We start from the raw sequence: 25,752 nt of genomic DNA on the forward strand, positions 1-25,752 counted from the left end.
GCGAGCCTTTGCAAGTGCAATCCCAGAAGCCCTTGCACCAACCATTGAGGCCTGTGGAAAGCTGGAGTCTGAGGAAGGGGGCTGAGAGGGAAAGACTCTGTTGGAGTTTGGGGTTTGGTAAGTGCTGCTGGTTTTTTAATAGGGGTCTTCGAGGATTTCCGGCGGTTTAAGTGGGTATTTGGGGACTTCTTCAACAGTGCTTCAAATACAGTCATACCTCATGCTACGTTTGCTTCAGGTTGCGCATTTTCGCAGCAACCCAGAAGTACCGGAAAGGGTTACTTCCGGGTATTGCCGCTCGCGAATGCACAGACGCACAAAATGACGTCATGCGCAGAAGCGGCGAATCGCGACCCACGCACCTGGGTTGCATTCTTTTCAGGTTGCGAACGGGCCTCCGGAACGGATCCCGTTCGCAACCAAAGGTACCACTGTATACGCAATTTCGCTTAAATGCACGAGGCCTCAGTACATAACCCCCAAATAAATTGTGAGTTGCCTGCATTACTATTTATCTTTTTATTTATTAAATTAATAAAGGAAATTTAATAATAAATAAATAAATAAATAAATAAATTTAATAAATAAATTTTTAAATAAATTTAATAAATTTAATAACAATAAATTTAATAACAATAAATTTAATAAATTTAATAACAATAAATTTAATAACAATAAATTTAATAAATTTAATAACAATAAATTTAATAAATTTAATAACAGAGGGAGGAAAGCTTCTCTTTTGCATATCCCTACCATGCTCTCCCAGCGCTTCTTCATAAAACTAGAGGTAAAAGGTAAGGGTACCCCTGCCCATACGGGCCAGTCTTGACAGACTCTAGGGTTGTGCGCCCATCTCACTCTAGAGGCCGGGAGCCAGCGCTGTCCGCAGACACTTCCGTGTCACGTGGCCAGCGTGACGAAGCGAACCGGCACCAGAGCAGCGCATGGAAACGCCGTTTACCTTCCCGCTATGAAGCGGTACCTATTTATCTACTTGCACTTGGGGGTGCTTTCGAACTGCTAGGTGGTCAGGAGCTGGGACCGAACGACGGGAGCTCACCCCGCCGCGGGGATTCGAACCGCCGACCATGCGATCGGCAAGTCCTAGGCGCTGAGGTTTTACCCACAGCGCCACCCGCGTCCCTTCTTCACAAAACTAAAGAGCCCCAAATCCTGCAACCGTCTCTCTGTCGTCAAGCCCAATGCACCAGGCATCAGCAGCCACAATCAATGCTGTGCTGGCAGCGTTTAGGACCACTCCTTGCGGGCTGGACGGGAAACCTAGGAATTCTCCATGGAGCTCCCCCACTGCCAGCAACTGCGATGTCACTTCCTGCAGACCCGTCCAGGCCCCCTTTGTCAAGTGCCCCCCCTGGGATCCCAGGGACAAGAGCCAGACAGAAGATTAAGAAGCTGATGGGAAGAGAAGTGTCCTGGGCAGCCAGGCAGGCGTGGGAACAGGGCCAGGGCTGCCCTGGAGCCAAACAAGAAAGGGGGAGGAGAGCTTAAGGCACTCAAGGAGGCCCAGCGCCAAGAGATCAGGAAAAGCTAACTCCTTATGCCAAACAAGCCCTTGTCAGCACAAAGGAAAGCAGGATCATGCCCTGCGGCCTTCTGTTTGCGGAGCCAGGGAGGGGAATGCTTGACTCTACGCCTTGCTCTTCTCCATCCCCCTCCCGCTGCATCGCCATGCAATCCTCATTCCCCCAGGTTTGAACCAATAAGGTGGTCTTGTCCAGTGCCTGAGGACAAGAGGACCCTTCCCCAATTCTTCTCTCCAACCTCCCTTGCACTGTGGAGCATTTTTTTTTAAAGTGGCAAACCCTGACCATTAGGTCCAGTCGTGACTGACTCTGGGGTTGGGGCGCTCATCTCGCTTTATTGGCCGAGGGAGCCGGCGTACAGCTTCCAGGTCATGTGGTCAGCAGGACTAAGCCGCTTCTGGTGAACCAGAGCAGCGCACGGAAACACCGTTTTACCTTCCCGCTGGAGAGGTACCTATTTATCTACTTGCACTTTGACGTGCTTTCGAACTGCTAGGTGGGCAGGAGCAGGGACCGAGCAACGGGAGCTCACCCTGTCGCGGGGATTCAAACCGCCGATCTTCTGATCGGCAAGTCCTAGGCTCTGTGGATTAACCCACAGCACCACCCACGCCAAACCTAGGAGGGATTAAAATCCAAACTCTGCTACAAACCTCTCGCTGGGGGAGCTGATCTCGCTCAGCCTGGCTTACACCACAGGGCTGCTATGAAGATGAAATGGCAGGGGAAGATCATGTACACCACCCCGAGCAACTCACAAAAGTAGGGTTATCAATGAAAGACATACGGCAAGAGGGAGACAACTCTCCAAACTCTGAAGTTCTCCAAATAATGTTGGAAAAGGCCCATCAGACCCGGCTGAGGGTGAGAGGCGATGGGGAGTTGGGAGTCCAGAAATACATGGAAGGGATCAAATTGGGGGATCCATTTACAGCACAGTGACAGCCAAGCTGTAATGCGTTAGTGGAGGCGTTAGGATGGGAGGGGAACCATTTTTGAGCCCAAGGGCCACATTCTGTCCTAGGCCACTTTCCAGGGGCCATGTTAACCAGGCCAGAGGCAAATGTGCGCAGTGGAACCAAGGCTTTACCTTTCTACAGCTGGAAGGCTTCTACGCACGCCCCTTTCTCATTCTCCATCCAGGGAAGCAAGAGGCATTATCAGCACTCAGAGACACATTCCAGGCAGGTAAAAATACTCAAGAAAGGTGCATAGCAGAGCTGGCAAGGGGTGTGGCCTGAGGGAGAGTCTCACGGGCCAGAGATCTGGAGTAGGGCTGGGCGATATATCCATATATTGTCCAAAACTGCTTTGAAGTCCATATTGCGGTATTGGTCACATAGTTTTTGACCTGGCAACACTGCGCGAATCAGGATGTGAGCTATGCAAAAATCACAATGTGGGAAAAACTGTAAAGCCAGCCAATGCCTCTACATAGATCCATCCTTATTTCAGACATCGTTATGTACCAGTGTAATGTTTAGCTGGCGATATATTGTGATGCTGAAAACCAAATATTGCCCAGTCCTAGTCTGGAGGGGAAGATTTGGTCTCCAGGCCCCGAAATTCCCCACCGCCTGCATTCTCTAATAGACTTGAAAGAGAAGCGCCCCCAATTTCAGGAATTGGGGGGGGGGCTCCCTTAGGTAGTCGCCTAGAGATTTTGCAGGAGCGCCCCAGGCGACCATCCAAACAGCCCTTGCCAAGCTCGGATTAGAATGCCTGCTTTGTTTCGGAGCGTTAATTTGCCATCAATCGGATCGCTCCCTATTTTGGAACGGCAGATGGCATTCTATTTATACACGCTTGGACTCTCGGTACCAAAGTTAAAACTTCTCTTCCCCCACCTCGCCCCCCAAAATGCAACCCAAACAGCAAAGTCAACGAAAGAAATGTTTTCCCCCACAATCCACACAGCAAATTTGCTGTATGTTCACTCGGCATATCTGTGCATAGGATTGCTCCTCTCCCCAGGCTTCACCCGAAGGCTTTCATCTTCAGAGTGTCCTTAGATGGAGTAGCCTGGAGGAGTTTTGAGAGATTAACATGGCCGGGGCTGTGTCCACAAAACCCACGAGCGTCACAGACCAAAGCGAGAGAGGGAGAGAGAGGGAGAGCAGTGGGAGAGAGGGCGCGCAAACCACATCTCAATCCTAGACGAGGAGACTCCATTTTGGTGCACATAGCTTTGAGCTGAGGTCATGGAGGAACTTAAAGTGGCACAGATGTTCGAACAGGGCCCCACAGTCCGCCCGAGCACTTCTGTACCAGGATGCCAGTCACAGACACAGGGCTGTGTCACTCGGGGGCTCTCTTTCGATGCCACCCCCCGCCCTGGGATCTGCTTTGACTTTCTCACCCTCCACCGCTCAGGCCTCTTCCACCACATGTCTGCACTGCACTCAGTTTCGCTCACCGCACAAGGCAGAAAGCGAGCTCAGTCTGTGGGTGCTCAATAGCAGTGTGGTTATCAAACCAAGATAAAGACTCCCCCTTCCCCACTATCTCCAGCCCCAAAAGGCAAGCGACCAGGACAAGATCCCGAAGTATAAAGAAAGACTTGCTGATTGCCTCTTTGTTGGCGGTCAATTATAAGTGCCCTCCAATCACCAAGGATCGCAGTGCACATTATTTGGGAAAAGTTTCTTTGAGGTCTTCCTTTATGGAATCTGGCGGATTAGGGTACCCCGGGCTTCACACTCCAAGGGAACCTTCAACTCGCCTCAGCCAGAATGGCCAATTGTCAGGGATGCCGAGGTTCCTCAATCCCATCCTAGACGTATGTGGCTGCCTTATCATCGGTGTTTGAACTTAAGTTAGCGGCGGCTGTTTTCAGCAATTGAGCTTCTAGCCCTCAGCACCACAGATACATTCTGCGGGGGAAATATTCAAGGAGCAAGTGCTCAATTCAAGAGGGAGGTTGAATAAAAGCAACTAACGCAGCGGTTCTCAACCCGTGGGTCCCCAGATGTTGTTGGACTACAACTCCCATCATCCCTGAGCTCTGGCCTTGCTACTAGCTGGGGTGATGGGAGTTGTAGTTCAACAACATCTGGGGACCCACAGGTTGAGAAAGGCTGAACTAACGGATTATGGGAGAGGCCTTGCAAAAACTTGATCATTCATGAAAGGCAGCTTAGGTTTAATCAGGGCTGCGTACACATCAAATGTTTAGGGCACAGGGTGCTTCTGAAGAATCTTGGGAAGTGTAGTTTACTCCTCACAGGGTTGCAATTCCCAGAATCCTCCAAGAACTACAGTTCCCAGGATTCTATGGGAGAAGGCAAGTGTATGGAGTGTATACAGCCTAAGTTGTGGAATTTAGATTGTTTTTTAAAAAAAAGTTCAGCATTTGGGCAACAGCCCCAGCTATTGAGTTTCCAGCATCTGTGCAACACCCTGCGCTTACTTCAAGCGGACAGAACGGAGACGCAGGACAATTCTGCCTTGGGGCTCTTCAGATTATTATCGCAACAAGCCTGCATGCAGCCACAGGTCAGTGCAATGCCCACGAGCCTCAGCGACGCAGGAGGGGGCGAGAAGGCAGAACCCGGGACCTGATTGCTTGAGAATAGGACTGCCTGCGATCAGATTCAGCAGAGCTTTCAAGTGCCGCAAGACCAGATGCCTCTCTGACGCCCAGCTGCGTCTGAAGGCCAGAAACTCTGAGGAACGACAACGTGGGTGATCTGGGTGGGTCAAAGAAAATTCTTGAGAGTTTCCCACCCACATCGATGTGCTGTCCCTCTCTACTCCACGGTCCCCCCCCCAAAAAAAATCCACCAGCTTCCATCTGGGATCCACCACGAAGCCGGGTCACCTAGCAGCCCCCTCTTCTCACTCGCCCACCTCAAAGGATTCCTCTTCACTGGCGGTCAATTTAAAGGGGTGTGCACAGTGTTATTTGGCAAGCGTTTCTTTGAGATCTTTATCAACACTCTGGAGGATTAGGGGACCCCGTACTTCTCACTCAGAGAAAATATAAAGCAGTATAGAAATGAAAAATAATATTAAATTCCATTTAAAAATAAAATGGCGTCTGGACATTCCGTTGCGGTGCCTGTAACCCAAGTTTAAGGTGCCATTTGGAGATTATCTTATATATCTGAGTTTATGTTTCCAAGCGATTTCTGCTCTGCATAACATTCAAAGGAAATGCATCTGGCTATAAGCACATTTGCAGACCTAAGTTGCTGGTTCGCTTGGAGAAAGATGCTGCTTCTCCAAAGAGGGAATCAGGCCAGCTCATGAATGCTTGACAGCTTGCCTGCCACGACAGCAAAACAAAACCTCCACAGAAGGAAGTGTACCACTGAATGCTAGGAAGCTATTGGGTCTGTTTGTGGCCTTTCTAAAAGCATGAATGGAAGGCCTGCAGTGTTAGAAACTCAAGATATATAAGCTAGGAGCCAAATGGCTCCTGAAACCAGGGTTACAGTCGCCAAAACGGAGTGTCTAGTTGCCATTTTGGGGGGCAAAGACGTCTCTAAAGTCTTATTTTTCAAATGATGGACTGGGATTGATTCGATTCTCAGTTAAACATCTGGCTAGTTCAGATGACAACCATAATCCAGGTTAAGAGCTTAGAGAACTTGATGAAGAAAAGCCCCTTGATCCAGGGACAGTCCACATATATATGGGCCTATTTCGACCTCTTTTTCTTAATGGTGACATGGACCATTCATAACGTAGAGATATTCTTCACAACCTTGAGAAGGCAGAGGGGTGACGTAAGTGAAGACAAGAGACAACCATTAGCTATAAGGTTGTTTACTGCTCCTGCTTAGGCTGCACAGGAAAAAACATTTTGGTTCCTGAAATTCATTCTGATTGTGCAAATAAAATATACCGTATTTTTCGCCCTATAGGACGCACTTTTTCCCCTCCAAAAATGAAGGGGAAATGTGTGTGCATCCTGTGGGGCGAATGCAGGCTTTCGCTGAAGCCTGGAGAGCGAGAGAGGTCGGTGCGCACCGACCCCTCTCGCTCTCCAGGCTTCAGGAGAGCCCCACCGCCAGCCCCACAAACTCGGGGGACAGCGGGAGGCGCAGCGAGCCTTTCCCGCTGTCCTCAGACTTGGTTAGAAGGCTGATGGAGGACTTCCCCCTCCTCCAGCCCTCCTCCAGCCCTGCACGCAGCTTCGGCATGGCTCTGGGTCCCGTTCTCGGGGCTGGGGGAAGGGGAAGCTCGGGCTTCCCCTGCCCATGCCCCACACCTGGGGGGGATTCCCCCCCCCCAAAAAAAATCTAGGTGCGTCCTGCAGGATGTGTTGCTAATGTGCGAAAACAGTCAAGATCCAGTGATCCCCAGGGATGGAGATGTCAGGGGGAGATGTCAGGTGCCATTCTGGTGCCCAGGCATCTTCACTTGGTCGCAAGTTGCTGATAGCTAGGTGCAAAATGCGCCTGACTAATTTCGAACACTGATGGCCTGGGAACAGAGGATGTGAGACTAGAAGGGCCTGTGGCTTTGATTCATCAGGGTACTTGCCATGTTCTGTCAGGGATGCCCCACTCACTCTGCTATCATCATCAAATTTATTACCTGCCCTTCACCAGGATGTCCCAAGGCATATTACAACAACTAAAAATCACATTTTTTAAAGTTAAAAAACTGAATTAAAATAAGGCCCTGAAAACACTTCTCAGACATGAGGATAAAGAGGTACGTCTTCAGCATTCACCAAAAGTTGGTTCCACAGTGAAGAGGGAATTCCACAACTTGGGGGCCGCCACAGTGAAGGTCCTCTGCTGTACCACCACCACCCAAACCTCTGAGGTTCACGGAACCACCAAGAGGGTTCCCTTAACATGTGGGAGGGTCTGTAGGTAAAAAGGCAGTCTTTCAGATATTTGGGGCCCCAAACACTAACATTGGGCACCTTGAATTGGGCCTGCAAACAGAACTGGCAGCCACAAACAAGGGGAGACTCATAAACAATGTCTTATCGTACCCCGCGGGAGATTTATGTGGTCTTCTGCCAAACCTTGGCTCTCCCCTGCGGTCATTTCACCAAAGTTAGGCATCTCCCGGTGACTGCTCTCAGCTAGCTTGAAAAGAAGGCTAGTGGGGGTGTGTGCAAATGGCCAGATAGCTGCCTCCTTCCCCAGACTAGCTGTCTCCCTTGTTCAGATGCCATAAATCTCCCCTCTTGGCTACAGACCTGCTGACAAGTTACTTTTCCAGCAAGGCGACTCATCCCAGACCAGGAAGCCAGTGGGAGGTGGGGGGGGAAAGAGAAAAAGAGATGGATTATATGCATTTACTACCTAGTTTTTTTGGAGGGTGCCAAGTGGTTTAAAAGCTACCTTTTTGGGGGGGGATTTCACACTTTTATCCGCTAAGAGGGAAGTCAACTTGAGAACAGAAAGGCCTCTGTGCCAGCTTCAGCAAGTTAAGAACTTGGAGGTAAAAAAACTTAGAGGGAGGATTTTTTCTTAAGGGTATTAAAGCCTCGGATGCTAATCCAGACCGGTTAGCTCAGCAATCCTTGCAATGAATTAGCCAGGAAGCCAAGGATCAAGAGTCGATTAACGAGGCATCGCATGGACACAGGCAGGTGGTGAGATGGGAGATTTTAGGGCTGAAGCTCAGCCTTGGCCAGCCAAGTGCACCCCCACCCAAAAAATAAGATGTTATGGACTACAAGTCCTGTAAGCCCCAGCCGACACAAGCTGCAGTTACAGCAACAGAAGCAGGAGCTTGAAACTTGAGAGTCCTGTTCCAAACTGGAACGGGGACTTGCAATTCCAAAACAACAACAGCCCTACCGCAGCAGTTTCTAAGGTAGCCCCAGGTGAAAAGCCAAGCACCAGCATCCATTTGCCAGGTATCTGGTTTCCAGCTGCCACCTACCCCACACCCCAAAACACTAAAAATATACAGAGGGGCAGAATATGCCAAATGAGCTCAGCCTCTATTTAAACTTTTTTTTTTTAGGTTTCTAGTCCCTATGGACACTTGGAAGAGTTTTCACGTGAGGTTCAGAAAGGCGACTAGAGAAGCGAAGGGCTTCTGAAAGTCAACGGGAGTCTCCACCTAACAGCCGTGTTTTTATTTCAAAAGTGGCTACTCGTCCACCTCCCAGGATTTTGTCCAAGGCGCCAACGCAAGACTCGAGATGTTTGCTGAGCCTGCTGACGTAGGCTCCATCTGCCCAGGCAAAGTGGCGCGATACTGCTTTAAAACGGCCGTGGCTTCCCCCCAAGAATCCTGGGAACCGTAGTTTTAGTGTGCTGAGAGTTGTTAGGGGATCCCGCCTGCTCACGTCACAGAACTACATTTCCCATAATCCCTGGGAAGAGGGTTTGGCTGCTAAACCACTCTGGGAATTGCAGCTCTGGGAGGGGAATAAGGAGCCTTTCCTAGCAACTCTTAAACTATAAAACTCCCAGCATTCTTTGGGGAAAGCCATGACTGCTCCAAGCAGTATCACCCTGCTTTAAATGTATAGCTTTAAGGGTGTTTCTGTTTTTTTACAATCAAGTGGTATATAGCTCTTACAAAATAAATAAAATGTACAGCGCAGATGGGACCATATTCTATTACCTTAAAAAATGGACCAAGCCTGAGAACCTTATTCCACCTTCTTTCTGTTCCAAGGGGCATAAGAATGTGAAGTACATAGGAAGGGGCCCTTCGGAATGAGGCAGGAAGCCCACCTATTCCAGCATCCTGGCTCCCCCAGAGCGGCCTGATTTATTCAGGAAGTCCACAAAGCAGGATATAAAGGCAATAACCCCCCTCCTGCCTTCGTTTCCCAGCAACTGGTATTTGGAGTCATGCTGCCTTTAATCCTGGAAGCAGCAAACATTCATCGTGACTAGTAGCTATTGATAGCCTTTAAAAAAAACAACAGATTTTCATTTGCACGTCAATATACACTACACAGTTATCTATGAAAAGGGGCTGAGATGTTAATATCACAAATCAGAAATGGATTATTTTATCAATTCTAATCTGAAAAGCATTTGTGTCACCCAATTTAGGGATATTAAAATATTTAAAATACAACCCAAGCATGCTATAAAGGAGCCACTTCCAGGCAACAGAAATACAGTCAATTCCTTTCAGAGATCCTAAACTCTTTCTTGGCGTCTTGAGTTACTAAGCTCCAGCTGTTTATAAACATCTGCATATCCTTCTGTAGCTACAGTCAGTAGGGTTGGTTTTATTATAGACATGGTTGCATGTCCAGCATTATACTCCAAGCAGATTCATTGAAACTGATGGACGTGACTAACCTGGGTCTGTTCATTTCAAAGGCAGCACTTAACAGATCGCCTTATCTCCCATGCCAACAAATGTCCGACCTTGCCAGGCTTTCGACATTTTCAAAACGGAGGACATCCTCTTGTCACAAGTGTCAGCTAGAGAGAGATTTCTTCACACTAAGCATACACTGCCTGAATTCAGCTACCAAGATTTGTACTTTTTAAACTCAAGGCTCCTTGCCCTCAGTGTTTTGAAGCCAGACCAGCGATGCCCCAGAAGGAGTTTTTTTTTTTACAGCAGAGGGATAAAGATTCAGTTCCCTATCTGTTTCCTTATTGCTCCCAGGCAGGCGGAAACTGGGTTCTGCAAAATACATTTGCACTTATCTGAGCTTATAGAAAAAAAAGGGAAGTGAGCATGCAAGCAAGCAGCAAGAACTAAGAAATTCAACGGGGAAGCGGCCAGCATGAAGAAAAATTATTGCCTGCAATAAAGGGGATGGGCAGGCAATTAAGGAGAGTCTCATGCTGCAAGACAGATGCACTTTAGATCCAATACCTAAGCACCCTTGAAGATAATCTGGTGTTAGAAACCAGCTGTGAGCAGTATCTGGTTTCCTGAACAGCAGCCCTGACAAAGAGACAAGGCAGGCCTTGGTACCAGCCGGCACAGCCATTTGCTGCCCTATCAGCCAACAAAAGCAGCCAGCTGTGGCCCAGAGCAAAACCAAGGCTCCCAGGCCTGTGGTGCAAAACTACACAGATCACCCAATGATTTATATCTCGTTCATCCTGACAACCCAATATCTGCGTCTTTGGGTGATCTACATTCTCAAGGAAAAGGGGGAGAGGGAAGGAAAGCTCACCAGAAGCTCCCACAGAGCCTTCTTTCGCTCCTCAAGAGAGGTCAGGTTAAGAGTTAGGGCTGGGTTTGCAGCCCCTCTGCTCCCAATGAAATATCATGGGGCCTTTCAATGCTGTTTTGCATGCGCAAAAATTCAGGGGCAGGCACACTGCTTCATTTCCAATCGGGACACGACCCATGGCTTCCTGCTCAAACCCTGTAACTTTTCATGCCACAGATGAGACTGGGATAGCTCTGTTGGTATGGCTCATGAGTTCGAGCCCCACATAGGGCTAAAGATTCCTGCACTGCAAAGAATTGGTTGATCTTCATGATCCGTTCAACTCTAAATTCTAACTGCGCCAGGGATTGTGGGGCGTTGGACTAGACACCCCTTCCAACTCTGCAATTCCATTGCTTTTTTGGGGGGGAGATTCCCACTTTTCTTGCACCCATCCAAATGACAAGAACACGGCAACATTGCGGAAAGATTGCAGGACTACCAATGCAGCAGAATGACCTCTGAGGAGGTTCGGTGTAAATCCACCACTATTGCACTACTGCAGCATCGATGACAAGTTGCACAATACATGCCCCCCCCCAAGTCTGGAGGGACCCCCTAGAGCAGCCTTTCTCAACCTGTGGGTCCCCAGATGCTGTTGGACTACAACTCCCATCACCCCTGGCTAGCAAGGCCAGAGCTCAGGGATGATGGGAGTTGTAGTCCAACAACATCTGGGGATCCCCAGGTTGAGAACCGCTGCCCTAGAGGATACTCACCCATTGCAGCCTCCACCCATCATCATGGAGGCAAAGCAGAGATTGCCAGGGGAAGATGACCCCTTGCTTTTGGATTCAAGGGACACAAAGCTGGTCAGCCTTGATATCGTGTTCTAAAAGTGCCCCACTCCAGAAAAGCAACCAGATTCTTCAGCCACCTATTATGGCAGCTTTCACCAACCTAACGCCCCTTGCCATGTTTTGGACTACAAGTCCCATCAGCCCCAGCCAGCACAGCCATGCTGGCCAGGGCAAAGTCCAAAACATCTAGAAGTGCAGCAGGCTGCACCCACTGAACTTAGCAGCGTTTGCTTCCAAGCAAACTGAAGAAAAGAATCAGCCCTGGCCCTGGCCATCACTGCCCATAATGGCTGCTGCTGGGGCTGCTGGGAGTTGGAGTCCACAATATCTGGAGGGGTGCCAGGCCAAGTGAAGGGCTGAACTACACACCACGGGGGAGTTCTGCGAATGGATCAATCTATGTCAGAGCCGGGGGGGGGGGGAGGCGCAGGTCTGGATAAGCTATCTCTGCAAGATCCAGAGCACTGCCCAGCTTTTACCAGCGATCACAATTCCCTCCAGCAGCCGTGGCCGAAGCCTGCCTCTCCCCCCAGCAGCCTAAACTGCCTCATTTCCTGAGCAGGAAGCTGAAGGGCCACCCCACTGCGTCCAGGAGATCCCACTTGGAGGCGGCTTTCCGGGAAACGCCTTTCAAAGGAGATCTATGGTGGCGAGACCCCTTGGCCTCACTCTCAGAGGCCCTTTATCCAAGACTCACGAAGCTGAAGCACAAAAGGGGAGCAGCCCTGAAGGATTACAGCCCACCGTCCCACATCGTGCCACCAGAAAACCTTGCCCCAGGCCAGCCCTAATATTTCCCCCTGCCTCCCCGCCCCCCAACTGGCTACTGATGTTCTGCCCTGCAGGCAAACTCAGGAATGGGGAAGGAAAGCAAATATTGATACAGAACTTAACAAAGACTATCCTTCGGCATTGCTGTGTAAGCCTCTAAGCAACGGCTTGTCGCTTTGTATTTTCATATCCATTTATGGGTAGTGTGGGTTGCTTGATTAAAAAAAAACCCAACTTAAAGTCAAATGTCTGTACAAACAGGAAGGTGTTTAAAGAAGGAAAAAAGACGGGAAGCCTTTTATCTGCCCCACGTGTTCATGGATTGTATTCCATGCCAACCCTACTAAGAGTAGACCCATTCAAGTGAATGAACATGACTACATAGAGCTCATTCTTTCCAATAGGTCTACAGCCCTCTGATAATAATTGAGGGGTTTTTTTGGGGGGGTTACTTTCTTGTATTCTATTATTGATAGCTACCTTAAGCAATGCATTTAGGCACTCAAAAAGAAAGATCACACACACACACACTATGGAAAAAAACACAGACACACCCCAGCATCTACCCAGAATTCCTCACTGGTTTGCACCACACATTATTCCCCACCAAACCTATGCCCCACTAAGGATAGGACTTGTGGTCTCTTCTGGTTCCTATTTGCAGGGGGGTGCATTTCTGAGCCCAAGGGCCATATCCCCACATGGGGAATCTTCCAGGGACCACACCCCAGTAGTGGCCAGGGCAACGGGTCAAAATGGACAGCTTTGCACACAAAATTGAGAGGTTTCTAAACATGCACCTATACATCTCTCTCCAACCAAGCCAGTAAGAACGATCACCATTTAAGGACACATTTTCAGCAGGGTAAAGAAGCCAGGGAGGGTCGCCAGATCAGACTGGACAGGGGCGTGGCACTGGAGCAACAAGAGGAGAAGCCAGAGGTTCCTCATCCATAATCTACTGCCTATTCAAGGCTCCCAGAATAAGAAAGGACGGGGTAACTTTATGTTCTTTTCTCAAAGTCTCTGCCTTATATAGAACCGGGTGCCTTGCAACAGCGCTCTGGGGTTTCCCCGCACTCAAAGTCTTCCCCAGCCTCTGCTACCTGGCGCTTTTCAACTGGAAACGCCAGGATTCCAACCTCATAAGTGCCTGCTGGATCAGGGCCAAAGCCCCATTTAGTCCAGCATCCTTGCAGAGGCCGCCTAGATGCCTGTGGGGAACCCTGCAGCCAGGAACTAACCGAGCACACACACACACACACACACGCTCTTGTGGGTTCCAGAAACTGGCATTCAGGTACCATGGAGGAAGAGCAAAGGAAGAGCTCTGCTGCCAAGTTGTGGGCCCACCCTTACGCTCAGCAAGGTTGATGCTGGGCACCATTGGCCTCAATTCACCCACAATTCTCTCCTGGAGCTGCTCTGTCCATCTGGCCGAGAGACCCAACCCCTCCCCTGCAAACCTAGGCATTTTGCAGCTTCTGATCTTCACGCACGATATAATTAAGAGGCACGGGGTTCACAACAAGATGTAACATCGCAAGCTTTTTAATAAGAGAGTCTCCTTGTCCCTGCTTGGGAGAATGAGAAGGGGCTGTTCTTGCCACGCCCTGCTTCGGGGCTTCCTAGTATACCTTTGCACTATACATCAGAGTGACAGGGAGGAAAAGAGAGAAGAGCTGCCCTACAGCAAAACAGAACCTCCAGGTGCAGAGGCAGTCTACCCATAAATATCAGGCACCAGGAACAAAAGGCAAGCAGTGGCCTTCTCTGGATTGCCTGGCAGGATCTATCCAGCGTCCATCACAGGAAACGAGATGCTGGGCAGGAAGGAGCCTCGGCCTAACCCAATACGGTTCTTCTGGAAGAAAGAGGCAGGACAGCTCCATACAGAACCTCCAAGCTCAAAGGCAGTTTGTTTCCGAACACCAAAAGGCTGAAAATGAGCAATGTGGGGGGGGGGGGCGGGCGGTTGCCATCACCTTCACCATTCACTTGTGACCTTTCCAATTGGGACTGTGCTCTGATCAGACACAACAGTCCTTACGTTCTTGAGAAAGACGATGACCAAGAATGTAACCACCATGGCAGTGCATAGTTAAAACTATGGAACCCGCTCCCACAGGAGGCAGTGCCAGCCACCAACCTAGACTGCTTTAAAAGAGCATTAGGCACATTCGCAGAGGACAGGGCTGTTGATGGCTACTAAACACAACGGCTATGCTCTGCCTGCACACTTGGAAGGCAGCAATGCTTCTGAAAACCACTTGGTGGAAACCACAGGAGGGGAGAGTGGCTCTTGTCCTCAGGGGCTGTTTGCGGGGTCCCACAGGCATCTGGTTGACCACTGAGAAGACAAGATACTGGGGCAGATGGGCCCCTGGTTGGATCCAGCAGGCTGTATGTTCTGATAGTCACAGGCTGCCTAGTGTTCAGGGAGCAGTAAACCTGCATCACTTTCCTCCTTGGTAAGGGGCTTCTAGAAGCAGCTAATTACGAGACCAAGAGGGAAGACGACAGGGGACCATACCACTGTTTGGATGCTAGACTTTCTACCCAATCCAGTGGGAGTCTTATACTGCGCAGCTCACAGCCGCAATGGTTAAATAGGAGCATCCCACGTTTCAAGGCAGAATACCACCAAGAAGTTTTTTAAAACACCAGTCGCTAGGGGATTAAAAAAACAACAACTGGAAAGGAACTCTTGCCTTCATCAACCCCTCACTTAAAGGCTCCCCAGAGGCATCCTGCAAGAGCCACAGCTGGCTGATGGGATCTCTCTGGAGTGGCCCAACAAAAGCTCTTCTCAGGCTTTCGTACGTGTGATGGCTCCATTTTAGTTTCCTGGCAAGACCACTGAGCTACTTCCCTATGTGAGGAAAGCCTAAAACATCTGGGGCTTTTAAAGGAGGGGTTTATGGCAGAGGTGCTAAGATTACATATACGGTGTGGAGAAAATGGATAGGGAAGAAAGCTAATCCTAGAATCTGGGGAGGGAGTATCAGTCAATGAAGCTGGAGAGATTCAGGACAGCCCAAATGAAGGAGTTATTTCGCTCAGTAGGAAATCTGCTGCCACAAGATGCAGCAACGCCCACCAACTTGAAAACAAAAATAGAGGAGTTCGTGGAGAATAAGGCTAGCAATAGCCACTAGCCATATTGACTATGTGCCAGCTAACAGGATCAGACGCAGTAGGCTTGTTCATAAGGCTTTTTGGGGTTCACATGTTAGGAGAAGGCCTCGGAGTTTCCTGCAAAGCATCTGATGAGGAGCTGCAGAGGCAAGATGGGTGGACGGGAAGGATGCAGAGTTAAATGGATCCATGGCCCAATCCAGAACAGATCTTCTTACGAGCAGAGCTGTGGCTCAGCGGCAGAGCGTCTGCCTTGCATGCAGAAGGTCCCAGGTTCAAACCCCAACAGGCACCTCCAGGTGAGGTCACAAAAGACTCCCTGCCCGAAATCTGCCGCCCTTCGGTGTAGACAACACTGAGCTAGATGGACCAATGGCTCAGTAGGAGGCAGCTTCTGATGTTCCCCTAACAGAGCACCCATGCGTAGGAGCAGCCTACCCCCAGAGGACGAGGCGCAGAAGACAATTGATACTCAAGCCCAACCCTTACAGGGTCTCCAGCTGCATCACCGTGGGAAACCTGGAGCCCATGCCCAATGCCTTAAAGGTAAAGGGACCCCTGACCATTAGGTCCAGTCATGGCCAACTCTGGGGTTGCGGTACTCATCTTGCTCTATAGGCTGAGGGAGCCGCTGTACAGCTTCTGGGTCATGTGGCCAGCATGACTAAGCCGCTTTTGGTGAACCAGAGCAGCGCACGGAAATGCCATTTACCTTCCCGCCGGAGTGGTACCTATTTATCTACTTGTGCTTTGATGTGCTTTTGAACTGCTAGGTTGGCAGGAGCAGGGACCAAGCAACGGGATCTCACCCCGTCGCAGGGATTCGAACCGCCAACCTTCTGATCGGCAAGTCCGAGGCTCTGTGGTTTAGACCACAGCACAACACGTGTCCCTTACTCAAAGAAGAACCATTGATGGAGAAGGTAAAGGGTAAAGGGACCCCTGACCATTAGGTCCAATCGTGACAGACTCTGGGGTTGCGACGTTCATCTCGCTTTATTGGCCGAGGGAGCCGGCGTACAGCTTCTGGGTCATGTGGCCAGCATGACTAAGCTGCTTCTGGCGAACCAGAGCAGCGCATGGAAGCACCATTTACCTTCCCGCCAGAGTGGTACCTATTTATCTACTTGCACTTTGACGTGCTTTCGAACTGCTAGGCGGGCAGGAGCAGGGACCGAGCAATGGTTTAGACCACAGTACCACCCGCGTCCCTTACTCGAAGAAGAACCACTGATGGAGAAGGAACATGGCTAAATTTCAGTGGGGTCCTCTCTAAGGGAAACTCAGTAGGGCTGAGACGGGCCTCCGAATTAATCCTGCTGGTGGCCTAAAGGGCAGGGCAAGGCTTGAGAGCCACTTTGGCCAAGCGCAGAGGCTTCTGGGAGAGTGGCCAAGCGCAAAGGGTTCTGGGTAGCAGCTGCTGCCCACCCTGGCCCCGGCCCGCCCGTCCCCCCGAGGCGCCCCCTCGTCCTACCTGCTCCCGGGCGCGGCGCTCGGCCTCCGCCTCCCTCTGCAGCCTCTCGGCTCGCTCGTCGGCCTCGTCGGCGTGCTGCTGCAGCACCTGGATCTTGCGCTTCACCGCCTCGATGGTGGTCGCCCCGGCCATGGCCACAGACTTGCCTGCTTCTCCTGCCCCGGCCCGCCCCTGCTCTCCACTCCGTCCGCGCCGCCGCTCCCGACAGCCCCCGCGCCCCGCCCTGAAATACCCGGGAGGCGGCGCCCCCTCCCGCCTTCTCGGTGACGTCACGCGGCCGCCTAAGGCCCCGGATGAAGGCGGGGCCGCCGCCTCCCTGCCCGGCTCTAGCTCCAGCTGCAGGGTTGCCATGGCAACCGGAGCAGGCCGCCAAGCCAGTCTCGGTTAAAAAAAGAAAAAAAAGAGAAACCTCAGCATCCTTCTCCATTCGCTCCGCCACACCCACCGCCAGCCCCACCAACAAAGGGGAAAAGCAGTGGGAGCTCCTCCAGTGGGGCTGGCCCCTTTGCAAGGGAGGGTGGGAGGCAAGAGAACCCTCCCAGCCCCCTTTGCAGGCCGGTTGAAAAGCAATGGGGGTCGCCCTGCCTGTGAAGGGCCCATCCCAGTGAAGCCTGCATACTGCAGATGCACCTCAGAAGTGTCTAGCTGCCGGATCAGGCCGGCGGTCCATGCTCTCCTCACACTGGCCAGCCCTTATGGAGGCTTGCCGCTGAAATCCATGGGGTTTTGCTTCCAAGGAAAAATAGGGGCCGGAGCAAGTTGGAAGCCCATCTGGGCGGCCCAGCCGTGTCGTAGACCTCAAAGCATTCCTACGATTACCATTCACGAACTACACCAGCCTGGAAAGCCTAAGAACATAAGAAAGGCCTGCTGGATCCAGCCAAAAGCCCACCGAGTCCTGCATCCTGTTCTCAGATTGGCTGAAGAGTTGCTGTGGCAAACCCAGAACCACAAAAGCATTCTCCCCTGCGGCAGTTTGCAGCGAACATGGAGGCAGTGCCGAGCCATTGTGGCTGGTAGCCACCGGCATGGATTTGTCCAATCCCCTTTAAAAGCCATCCAAGTTGGTAGCTGTCACTGCCTCCTGCAAAAGCAAATCCCAGTGCCATTTGAAGAAGCCCCTTCCTTTTATCTGTCCCAAATCTCCCAGCATTTAGCTTCGTTGGACACCCACGAGTTACAGTGCTTAAACGCGAACTGAATTTCATTTCTTCCCCATCCCTAACAGGCTTCAGCCCAACCATTCTCCCAAAGCATGATGTGCTAACCATCACACACACACACAGTTTTTTAAAAAAAGCTTTTTGGCCTTACTAATTCCTCTGACCTTTCCCATCCACTCCTGCATGTTGGCAAATCTGCTACCATAAAAGAAGGGGGTGGGGAGTTAGGAACCTAGGCCTGAAGACTGCAAGGACAACTAGGTACATATATGGGCACGAGAGATCCAAACTCAACCTTTGCAAAGCAGCATCTGGGGTTTTTACTGGGAGATGAAGCAAGGCTGGGAAACATTCCATTCCAGTGAGGTCTTTCTTCTCGCTCGCTCACGCACGCATGCACACACATACATCGCCCTCTTTCAAGCCTGCTCCCCCTTTCCCTGATCAATGGAAGATCTGAGACTCTAGTTTCCAGATGGCTTTGCTGCCAGATATGGCTGTGGGTTACACATATTTGACCAAATGGCATTTGGCTGGTGCGTCAAGGCACCGCGGGAACATCCAGCTCTAATTTCTATGCCGTTTCCCTTGGAACAAGGCGATGCAGCCGGTTTTAGAGCACGCTGTCCGCCCTGCTAGTTAGAAATAGTTGTGTAGAAGCACCCTTATCAAACTCTGCAGGCCTTTCCTGGCTGAGAACTAATAAGGAGAGTTTTCGTTTCAGCAAACAGGAACGGCGCAGGCTTGATCCCACTGCTGTCTCCAGGCGCAAGACTGAAATGAAACACGAAATAAACAGCCGGGTGACACTCCCGTTTCAAAATCCAGATTCAGTATCTTGAGGATGGGAATGGATTTGTGAATAAGAACCTGAGAAGGTAAAAAGTTCTGTTGGATCAGGCCAAACGTCTGTCTAGGCCTCCACCGTTGGAACCATAAGAAGAACCTACTGGATTGGGCAAGTGTTCCACGTAGTCCATCATCCATCACAGTGGCCATCCAGATGGATGGTCTCAATGGGTAACCCACAAGCAAGACCCACACACAAGAGCCAGTCCCCCTCTGACTGGCAGTCAGAAGCCTTACTGCAGAAGAATGGCATAGCCATCAGAGCTAGCAGCCATTGAAGCAACGTAGGAAGCTATGTTACATTCATTGTAATGCCTAGCAGCAGTTTTCTGGGGTTTCACACAGGAGTCTTCCCCACCCCTACCATGAGATGCTAGAGACTGAACCTGGGGGTCTTGACGCACCACTGAATTATGGTCTTTCCCTCCATAAATAAAGCAAGATTCTAGTCCTTATCGTTCCAAGAGAAAGGCTGATTTAAATAGGAGCACACAAAGTGCTAGATGGACTAGTCAAGCCACTGGTACCATCTAACAGATTGAGGTTGAATCCCGACAAGACAGAAACACTGTTTCCAGGGGACAGGGGAGAGACAAGGGGGGGGGGAGGATTCCCTGGTCCTGAATAGGTTAACACTGCCCCTAAATGACCAAATGTGCAGCCCGAGAGTAATTTTGGAGGCGCAGGTCATTTCTGAGTCCAAGGCAGCTGTCTACCCACTCCATCTGGTACACCGGCTCTGGTTATGTCCCACTTGGACTACTGCAATGTGCTCTACATGGGGCTACCTTTGAAGGTGACTTGGAAACTACAAATAATACCCTCCTTCTGTTTCCAACACGTGGTAATCCAGAGGCACGCTGCCTCTGACAATGAAGGAGCAAGATTCACCTTCCTTGGAACTTTTTAAAAAAAAGTTTTAAAAAGTTACTAGTCCTTATTATTCTGTGAAGATCTGCTTGGGGGAAATGGTGGGTTTGAACCTGAAGAGTCCCAGATGTCAGAGGCCAGCGCTTCATATAGCTCCTTGCAACTTCTCCACTATACCAGAAAAGGGGAGGGGGGTAATTATGCAATAGTAGCTTTGGGGAAAAAAATCAGAATAAGTTATGCAAAATAGATCAAATTGTGCAAATCACATTTGCATAACATACCCAGGGCGCAGAATTCAACTATTGTTGCTGAGCATGCAATAGTGATGCAGAATTTTGGTTTTATTTCGTTTTCTAAAAGGTCAGCCCTTAGCTAACAAAGCCTTCAGGGGTATAAGTGTGGGGGGCACATAGCATTCCTTCCTTGAGGTATCTGCCTCTCTCCACCCCCACAGCGTCTCAATTTAGCCCTTCAGCCGTAAATCGGCCTGGGGGATGAGCAGCCATCTGGAGTCGGTTGGAGGAAGTCTCGGGAATCTCTCCCGCAAAGCCTTTTTGGCACCCGTCACTCCTTCCTCCTTCCTCCTTCCAGCAGGGTCAGCATACCGATCCTGACTTTGCAATTAGCACCCAAGGAGTGCTGAGCATTCCTTGGCACCGAGGCCCGGCTTCTGAGGTTACTCTCACCCTCCTGGAGCCCCCCTATGGGGCGTCTAAGTGGTTAGGCCGCTCCAGAAACTCGCAGCTAATGTTTCTTCTTGGGCCTTCCTCCCATGTGTTGACAGCCAGCCAGTACTGCACAGCAGATCTCAGAGAACAAAACCCCACCAGCCCAAGCACTCCATATTTAAATTCCTGGACCACTTAATGGGATTGAAGGACTTTTTCCTCAATAACTGCGGAGAAAGGGATGTGTTCTCTGGCCCCCTCTGCTGGGCACATGTGGGGAGGCAGGAACTAGCCGAATCAAGGTGGAGGGGGAATCCGTGATCTGAGACCCCTCCTGTCCTGTTCATTGTGCATTCATTAGTATTTGTGCTCATGATGCTATCGCAGCAGTCATGCGTGATCCCGCTTTCAAAACTATTCGTCCCCTGCAAGAGTTTTGGTGTGGACACACTGCTTTGTTTCCAATGGGTTCCATACCATCGTGCTGAAATCCTCTACATTTTTATAGGTAAAGGTAAAGGGACCTCTGACCATTAGGTCCATTCGTGGCTGACTCTCGGGTTGCGACGCTCATCTCGCTTTATTGGCCGAGGGAGCCGGCGTACAGCTTCCGGGTCATGTGGCCAGCATGACTAAGCCGCTTCTGGTGAACCAGAGCAGCGCACGGAAACGCCATTTACCTTCCCGCTGGAGAGGTACCTATTTATCTACTTGCACTTTGACGTGCTTTCGAACTGCTAGGTTGGCAGGAGCAGGGACCGAGCAACGGGAGCTCACCCCGTCACGGGGATTCGAACCGCCGACCTTCCGATCGGCAAGTCCTAGGCTTTGTAGTTTAACCCACAGCGCCACCCACATCTTTATACTGTACCACAAATATTCTGGCTACAGTAAAAGCACCCCCAACCTGAAGATAATGTGGAAGCATCTCAGAACAACTAATAAAGCAGAACGATGTGGAGATGATCCCATACCCTCCAACATTTCTCCAATGAAAATAGGGACGTCCTATTCCACAATGATAATAATCATAATACTTTTGTTATTTATACTCAACTGGGTTGCCGCAGCCACTCTGGGCGGCTTCCAACATATATAAAAATATTTTTCAAATTAAAAAAAAAAATCTCTATACGGCATTCAGATGTTTTCTAAAGGCTCAGGGGTTGCATAACTCCATACCCTCCAACATTTCTCCGATGAAATTAGGGCCATCCTAAGGAAAGGTGGGACATTCTGGGATCAAATAAAAAACTGGGACAGCGTCTGTAAATCTGGAACTGTCCCTGGAAAATGGAGGCACTTGCAGGATCTGTGATCCAGAATAAATCTGCTACAGATGCACTGCTGTTGCGTCGTCAGTGATGAGCCAGTGGGCAGTAGCAGTTTGAGTGTTGGACTAGGCCATGGGTAGGCAAACTAAGGCCTGGGGGCCGGATGTGGCCCAATCGCCTTCTCAATTCGTCCCAGAGACAGTCGGGGAATCTGCATTTTTTACATGAGTAGAATGTGTCCTTTTATTTAAAATGCACCTCTGGGTTCTTTGTGGGGCCTGCCTGGTGTTTTTGCATGAGTAGAGTGTGTGCTTTTATTTAAAATGCATCTCTGGGTTATTTGTGGGGCAAAGGAATTCGTTCATTTTCCTCCCCCCCCAAAAAATATAGTCTGGCCCCCCACAAGATCTGAGGGACAGTGGACCGGCCCCCTGCTAAAATGTTTGCTGACCCCTGGACTAGACCCTGGGATAGACCAGGGTTTAAATCCCTGCTCAGTCATGAAACTCACTGGGTGACCTTGGGCCAGTAGAAGGTCACCCATGCAGGGATGCAGCCCTGAGGCACAAATTACCCCCTAAAATTTGCCCAGTGCTGCATCATACACTTTCTCATCCACTGGCAGCCACCAGCTTGGATGGCTTTCAACGAGGATTAGACAAATCCATGGAGAATAGTGAGGCTATCGGTGGCTACAAAGCCTGATGACTATGTTCTGCTTCCAAAGTCAGAGGCAAAATACAGGAAGGGAGAGTTGCTCTTGTGCTCAAGTCCTGCTTTTGGGCTCCTCATTGGGGCATCTGGTTGGTTGCTGTGAGAACAAGGATGCAAGACTAGATGGACCATTGGCCTGTTTCACCAGCCAGGATCTTCTTATGTTAAAGGTAAAGGTAAAGGAACCCCTGACCATTAGGTCCAGTCGTGGCCGACTCTGGGGTTGCGGTGTTCATCTCGCTTTATTGGCTGAGGGAGCTGGTGTACAGTCATGTGGCCAGCATGACTAAGCCACTTCTGGCGAACCACAGCAGTGCACGGAAATGCCGTTTACCTTCCCGCTGGAGTGGTACCTATTTATCTACTTGCACTTTGACGTGCTTTCCAACTGCTAGGTTGGCAGGAGCAGGGACCGAGCAACGGGAGCTCACCCCGTCATGGGGATTCGAACCGCCGACCTTCTGATCGGCAAGTCCTAGGCTGTGTGGTTTAAACCACAGCGCCACCGGTGTCCCCTTCTTGTGTTAGATGTGTCCAAATTTAATTTGGAGAAAGGGCCATCCCTCCACTCTCTAACTCCCTAACTTCTGATAGAGAACATAAAAAGTCACCCTAGTCAAACCATTGGTTCATCTAGCTCCAACTGTCTCCACTTACTGGCGGTGGCTTTCTGGGATGTCAGGGCAGGGTCCAATCCTTATCTCTGTATGTTTATATGAATATAGGTTACCATGAGGGAGTGCTCTTGCCTTCATGCTACCTTTGAAGGTGACTCGGAAACGAAAACTAATCCAGAATGCGGCTGTCAGACTGGTGACTGGGAGCGGCCACTGGGACTTTATAACTCTGGTCCTAAAGGATCTACATGGGCTCCCAGTATGTTTCTGAGCCCAGTTCAAGGTGTTGGTGCTGACCTTTAAAACCCTGAACGGCCTCAGCCCAGTATAACTGAAGGAGCGTCTCCACCCCCATCGTTCTGCCCAGACACTGAGGTACAGCGTCAAGGGCCTTCTGGCGGTTCCCTCACTGCGAAAAGCGAAGTTACAGGGAACCAGGCGGAGGGCCTTCTCGGTAGTGGCGCCTGCCCTATGGAACGCCTCCCATCAGATTTCAAGGAGATAAGCAACTATCTGACTTTTAGAAGACATCTGAATAATAATAATAATCATAACAATAATAATTTTTATTTATACCCTGCCCTCCCTGGCCCGAGCCAGGTTCAGGGGGCTAACACCAGTAAAATTACAGTAAAAACATAATAGGGGGGGGGAAACAATTTAAAATACAAGTTAAAATGCAATTTAAAATGCAGCTTATTTAAAAAGTAGCCCATAGATCAAAACCGTAGGCAGCCCTGTTTTGGGAAGTTTTTAATGTTAGATTTTTGTGTGTGTTTTAATATATTGTTGGAAGCCGCCAGGAGCAGCAACCCAATCAGATGAGCAGCATATATCAGTAGTCCCGTGAACTTCCTGAAAGAATCTGGCCACAGGATGCTAACCAGTGTCACACTCTAGCAGGGCTCCTCTTACGTTCTTCCCAGTGCTATTTTTCTAGAAAAAGAGGTGCCAGAGCTCACCACGAACTTATCCCTTGTTCTCTTAGAATGGCAACGGCACCCACCTGAGACGTACCATACCTGAGCTCCGGCTGGGGGAAAAAAATCCCTGGTTCTTACTCTGTTCTACCGAGTAGGATCCAGAAAAGGAAGCGATAGGTGGCAGGAGGTGGCAAAAGCTCAAATGTCCGTCAATTCCCCCCCTCCCATAGGCGATAAATCTGTACAGATAATCCCCTCCGAATGCCAAGCGGCAGCTGCTCCAGGCGCTGACAGCCCTTAGCCGCTTGACGGATGGGGCCAACCTTCGCTCGGGGAGAAACTCGACGCCATTGTTTTCCTAGAGACTGCCACCAACAATGCAGGGAATAGGGAGTGTGGGGCAGGCTGGCGGGGAACTGCATAACTTTCCCAGCTCTTCCCCGGCCATTAGCGGGAGAAGGCCGGTTGGGTTTCCACTTATCCCAAAGTCCCGCCTGTCAATCTTGGGTCAGATTTGAGGCAAAACCCTTTCCTAAGGCGCAAGTGACTCAAAGTTTCCAGTTGCATCCTTTGCAGGAGATAATCCACTTTTAAGGAGAATTTCTCGATGACCTGGGCAGGCAACGTTCTCTGTCCAGCTCCCCATTTACAGGAACTGCCTGATGCAAACCGGGGCCATCAGTTCATCTACCTCGATATTGTCAACAGCAGGCATGCTGGTTCCCAAGGGCCACATTCCCCTTATGGGGAACTTTCCAAGGGCCACATGCCGGCAGGGGGCAGGGCCAGAGGCAGAAGTAGGCCGGTTTGTACACATAGTCACACACCCCTCTCTGTCCTCTGTGTGGAAAAGCAGGATCGGAGTTCAAGGACATGTCCCAGCCAGGCAAAAATGCTCAGGGCAGGCGGGTGAAACAGGGCCAGATAGGGAGGCCTGGAGGGCCGCATTTGCCCCCCAGGCTTGTGATTCCCCACCCCTGGTCTACAAACTGGCACTGGCTGTCCCAGTCTTCAAATTGAGAGTCCCTGGAGATGACAGGGTTTGATCCTGCAAATGCTCTACTGCTGAGCTGCATCCCTTCCCGTTAGTTTAGGACAGAGATTATGAGAAAATGGGAAAGGAGCATCCCCAACCTGGTGCCCTCCAGACATTGCTGGACTCCTCAAAGATCGATGGATATGACAACAGACTCCATATGTTTCAGCCATGCAAAACTCAGAGGTACATATACACCTGCATGCCTCTGGGCAATTGGGAGCACTACCAGAGTTCAAGGACACGCTCCACCCAGGCTAAAACACTCAGGGAGGCTGCAGAGCTGAGCTCGTGAGGGTGCTATGGCCTGGGGAGTTTCCCGAGGGCCAGATGGAGTAGCCTGAAGGGCCACAGATGAGATTCCCCACCCCCTGCTCTAAAAGAAAGCGAAGGAGGCTCTCTTTGGCAAATACCTGCCTGCTTCTCTCGTCGGTTGCCACAGGCGAGCAGCTGTTGATGATACTAATAGTGTTCACAATGTTAGATGGTAAGTTAAGCACTGTGGGCAACCATGGAGCTGTGTTTGAGTTTTTAAGCAGAGCCATTGCTGGGGAAAGACCCAGCCAGGGACAGTTGGTTCTCCGGGTAGCTCCTGGCGTTGTGCAAAAGTCAGCAGCGGTTTGGTGAGCCTAACCGCAACGTTTGCTGGAAAAGATAAGGTTATTTTCAGAACCCGAGTGTTTCCTTTTCCCTCGCTCTCCGCTCCCCACACTTTCTGCCTTTCCTGTCAAGAGGCCGGGAAATGGGGGGGGGAGGGGGAGGTCAATCTCCTTGCCAGCTCATTTCG

At 50.4% G+C, this 25,752-nt stretch overlaps 1 protein-coding gene across 15 annotated transcripts in view; it reads right to left on the reverse strand.

Moving 5' to 3' along the window:
• The window catches only part of TPM3 (tropomyosin 3), a gene marked incomplete at its 3' end in the record, with an annotated part of 78,162 nt that overhangs the window by 44,344 nt on the left and 8,066 nt on the right, over positions 1-25,752 (reverse strand). For 4 of the 15 annotated variants that reach the window (XR_014163489.1, XM_081891874.1, XM_081891875.1 and 1 more), the window contains exon 1: positions 16,849-17,066. The exons of 5 other annotated variants lie outside the window; for them this stretch is intronic. Coding sequence is in view for 9 of the 10 variants with exons in the window: in XM_081891874.1 (XP_081748000.1) it covers positions 16,849-16,980 (132 nt within the window). Of the gene's footprint in view, positions 1-16,848; positions 17,069-25,752 lie in introns of those variants that run through there. 6 more of the 15 variants (XM_081891877.1, XM_081891879.1, XM_081891866.1 and 3 more) reach the window with 2 other exon arrangements.

Source organism: Podarcis melisellensis (assembly GCF_964234715.1).
Source record: "Podarcis melisellensis genome assembly, chromosome: 16".
Lineage (NCBI taxonomy): Eukaryota > Metazoa > Chordata > Lepidosauria > Squamata > Lacertidae > Podarcis > Podarcis melisellensis.